This window comes from Armigeres subalbatus, chromosome 1, assembly GCF_024139115.2.
Source record: "Armigeres subalbatus isolate Guangzhou_Male chromosome 1, GZ_Asu_2, whole genome shotgun sequence".
NCBI classification, from domain to species: domain Eukaryota; kingdom Metazoa; phylum Arthropoda; class Insecta; order Diptera; family Culicidae; genus Armigeres; species Armigeres subalbatus.
Window position 1 is genome coordinate 255,067,953 of NC_085139.1, and position 4,620 is coordinate 255,072,572.

General features: G+C 42.0%; 1 protein-coding gene across 1 annotated transcript; it reads left to right on the forward strand.

Annotated features, from left to right (window-relative positions):
* The first annotated feature begins 1,872 nt into the window (after window positions 1-1,872).
* Window positions 1,873-3,146, forward strand: LOC134212962 (uncharacterized). The gene is made up of 3 exons (XM_062691362.1): window positions 1,873-2,114; window positions 2,204-2,589; window positions 2,659-3,146. Exons 1-3 carry the CDS (start codon window positions 2,045-2,047, stop codon window positions 2,953-2,955), a joined length of 753 nt encoding a protein of 250 aa, XP_062547346.1. The 5' UTR covers window positions 1,873-2,044; the 3' UTR covers window positions 2,956-3,146.
* Window positions 3,147-4,620: the final 1,474 nt, after the last annotated feature.

Sequence of the window (4,620 nt, forward strand, 5' to 3'; positions counted from 1 at the left end):
AACACCTGCAGCCGTTGAGTGTTCTCCACTGATACACACCATGTTTCGCTAGCGTATAACAGCACAGATTTCACGTTAGAGTTGAAAATTCGTATTTTGGTGCGTTCACTTATCTGCCTGTTTTTCCAGATATTTCTTAAACTCGCAAAGGCAGTCCTTGCTTTCTTGATCCGTGCGCCTATGTCGATCTTGGTACCGCCGTCTGACGCCATTTGGCTACCAAGATATTGGAAGCTTTCAACATTCTCCACTGGTTGCCCGGCTACTGTGAAACTGGAAGGAGTCACCGTGTTTACATCCAACGATTTGGTTTTGTTGACGTTGATCACTAAACCTGCCGAGGAGGAGCGATCGGCAAGGTCGTTGAGCTTACTCTGCATATCAGAGCGCCGTTGCGCGAGTAGTGCAACGTCATCCGCCAATTCGAAGTCGTTTAGGTGCTCCATGGTTATAGGCTGCCATAACAGCCCGCGGTTTGGTTCACGGTCAATCGCATCTACCAGAATCTCATCGATTACGATGAGGAACAGTAACGGTGATAGAATACATCCTTGCCTCACACCAGCTATGACCCGGATAGGGTCGGACAGGACCCCATTGTGCAGCACTCTACACGAAAAGGCCTCGTACTGTGCTTCGATGAGGCCGATGATTTTCTCAGGAACTCCCTTGCGTCTCAGGGCGCCCCGAAGTTATTATTGTTTATAGAAAATGTAAATAAATCAGAATCGTTATTCGTTCGTGTAAAGTCCAACTGAGTGGTTGTTTTCTTTCTTCCGTTCCGACGTTCCCGCTTCGCTTTATCGGTCCGCTGTACTTTTGTTGTCCACTGTTGCGCGCTCTCCAACAGTACTGGTCCTGTTGTTTACGTTTCGGACTTAGAATTTTTTTGATCCAAATTAAATCTGCATATTTCACGATGTTGAAGACATTTCGTAAATTCCGCATTCAAATATTGGTAATTATCGATAAGTTTAGGTAATAATCGATCAGTAATCCAAAGAATGATAGAATTATATCAAAATTAAAATGTAATCGTCTGTAAACAACAGGACCAGTACCTGTCAAAAGTAGTGCGTGACGTCATTGTGCAATGGAGTATACTAGCACGATATTAGCACAATGTAAACAGCAATTGAACCGTTTGTTTGAGAAACTGCATATGTAACATTTTTGGCCAAAATGAGATTTTTATATATTCTGAATCCTCGTCTAAAAATACGTATTCTGGCAAAAAATACGAAAAAAAAATTTTTGTTCAGGAATGTATGAAAAAAATTTCGTTTGTTTGAGAAACTACATATGTCCACGTACTTTGAAGAGCAATTGGGGAGTACTGCTTACATTTTTTGCACTGAAAGTGCCCCAGGGTGTTAAGTTTTGCCAAAAACTATTGATCTGTATCGAAGAAACCGAAAGATTTGGTGCAAGTTTGTTCAAAAACAGTTTTTTGTTGTTTTCTCGAAATAGTGTAAAACAGACTTATGCAGTTTCTCAAACAAATGATTCAATTGTCCTCGGTAATAAGCGTTTACATATGGAACGAGATAATAGAGAAATTTTTTGTCGATTAACATTTGTTAAAGTTTCACTTTTTCTAAAATTAAAATGAGTAGTACATATAAATATCTGAGGAGTATTGATGGTATTGATTGACGGGCAATGTTCCGCTGAAATGACCTACCCTAATACCTACATTCTGAATACTATACTCGTGAATATTACCAAAACTCATTCACCGTGCATAACTTAGCTTTTTCGTGCACTAGTATGGAAGCTTCCATAAAAAAGTTAACAGCCACGCGCACGAAAAAAAGCTTAACGTGCTTGCAATGTTGGCGCTGCAGTGCGGTGCGCAACAGAATTAAAACGAACGTAACTGTCAACAAAACATACGAGCGCGGATTCCCGAACGGAAAAGAGTGACCGTTTTTTCAACCAGAATAGGTTATTAATTATTTTTTTCAAACATTTGTGGACATTTCCGGCAGCAGCTTCAACCGGTTCGTGTGACGAAACTGTAAAAGTTAATTGGACGTTTAAAATGACTGATTTTGACTGGGACAACATCAGCATCGGGGAACCGGCTTTGAACACATCCAACAGTTATTTCTGTAAGTACTTCAGTGTTTGAAAAAGTGTGACTGTAATTGTTGATATTGTTTCTCGTTTGATTTGTTGTTTATTGTTTTCCACCGATCAGTTCGCGATTTAAAGATGGAGAAGGAGGATGAGCCGGAGTTAGACTGCGGCGCCTCGTCTAGCTCGTCGGGGCGCAGTACCGGCAGACATCCGGATGACGAAGCGCTTCGGGAGGAGTATCAGCGCCAGCAGGCCAAGACAAGGCAGGGGGAGACCTGCGACCGCGCCTATCGGTACGCTCAGGTATATGAGGCCAAGCGGGAGGCGCTGCGCAAGAAGGAAGAGAAGCAACTGCTGGAAATGAAGAAGTTTCATGCCCGGCCGGCACCGAACTTCAAACAAGGTGGGAAGAAGGAGAACGTCCTGCCGAAGTTCACCATTCCGGTTACGCCGAAGCAGATGAAGCCGGACCGGATAAAGAAGCAAACGATGCAGGTCAAGAAATTGGTAAGGCTTAGATGAATTAAAAAAAATCATGGTGTAGGTTGTCATATAACCGGCAAAACTCTATTCCAGGAGGATCGCACCAAAGAGCCAGAACCATCAAAAGAGTTCAAGGCGAACGATGCCAAAGTACTCAAAGAGGAACCTTTCAAGCCGGCACTGGTCAAAACGGTGGTCAAGCAGACCCCGTTCGAGCTGAGGATGTCTTCGCGGTTGCAGGAGCGGAAGCAATTCGACGAGCAGCGTCAGCGCGCTAAAGAGGAAAAGGCTCGCCGCGAAGCGGAAGAACGACGGCTGGCTGAGGAGCGAGAGATGAAACTGCTGCGCAAACAGAAGGAATTTAAAGCCAATCCCAATCCGTTCAAGTAAGTGGTAGCTTGGTGTGAATGATTCAATTATTTTGTATTTTTATGTTTTACCCGTTTATGTATCGTAATCGTAGTCACTAAACTCCGCGAGACCTGTATTTCGCTATCAAATGCGATCAATCGCACTAACGCTAGTTATTAAGCTTTTATGTATATTCAATCTGTCTAGGATTAAACATATTTTGCTAACCACTTAACTTATTTTAATTGCAATGGGAATTGAGAGAAAGCCTAGGGTTCATATAAGTTCGGCCTTTCTCCAAAATCTTTAGTTGTGTAGATTTTTTTTTTTTAATTGATTAAATGTTTGGTCAACAGGAATATTTTTTAAACTGATAAATCGAACGTTACAATTTTCGATAAAAAAGCTTATCTGTGTTTTTTATATAGGTCACTGCTTTAAATCTGAAATCGGCGACGTGAAAGTAGAATTAGTGTCAAATGACATTAATGTCATGACAATCATTTCGTTCGCACGCCTCAAACTTAATGTTTAGAACAATGATCTGTTTGAATTACTCGTATAGAATCCTTAATCATTAAATGTTGATAAGAATTGTAAATAACTTTTGAAAAAAGTTATTGGCTTAATTTAAATGGGACAAACATTTTCTTGAGATTGGGGGACAACAATGAGAAGATCAACGACAGACGTTGAAATGGATAACGAGAGGAAAACATTGGACAATGATTATAGTCTAACACCAGCTACAGCTTTAATTGATGGACAAGGGATAAGTGTTCGCGATCAAGACCTACCTTCGCAAGTAGGCTTCTGTTGTTTTCGTCGGACTCGAATATGTTCAGTTAGCGTAAATCTGGGGGCAGGATGCTTCTCGCATGCTCACGCGACATGGTCAATATCCTGATAATCTGGGACCGTTGTGGGTTTCTTTTTGTGAGCGAGTGCTTTTTGCTTGCGCATTTTTTTCCAAGTGTTTTTTTCTCGTTTTCGTTCGTTTCTCGTTTTCGCCTCGTTGCGTTGGCGTTATTTGTTTTCTCCCGGACCCGTCGTGAGAGACTCGATGGCCGATTCGGTCGCGGTAAAGGGGGGAGGATCGTTTGGCCTAAACCTATTCGGCCGAATGCCACTATGCCAAAAGTTGTTTGATCGAACAGACCATTAGGCCGAAAGTCATTTGGCCGAAAGGGTCATTAGGCCGAAAGGGTCGTTTTGCTCAAAGGATCGTTTGGTCAAAAGGGTCATTAGGCCGAAAGGGTCGTTTGGCAGAAAGGGGTATTTGGCCGAATAGGACATTTGGCCGAATAAGACATTTGGTCAAATACGACATTTAGGTCAAATACGAATAGGTCATTTGAAAAGTGTGAAATTAGGAGTAAGAAGAGAGACGTCTCAATTGTCATTTCTCATTTATCACTTCTCGCTGTAAAAAGTTAGAAGCGCGAAGGGGGTAGTGAGACGTCTCACTACTCACTTCGCGCTTCTAACTTTTTACAGCGAGAAGTGATAAATGAGGAGTGAGATGTAAGACGTCTCACTTCTCACTCCTCATTTATCACTTTTCACTGTAAAAAAAGCGCGAAATGAATAGTGAGACGTCTAACAACTCACTTTTCGCTTCTCATTTTTTACAGCGAGAAGTGATAAATGAACAGTGAGAAGTGAGAAGTCTCACTTCTCTTCTCACTTTTGGCAGCGCGAATT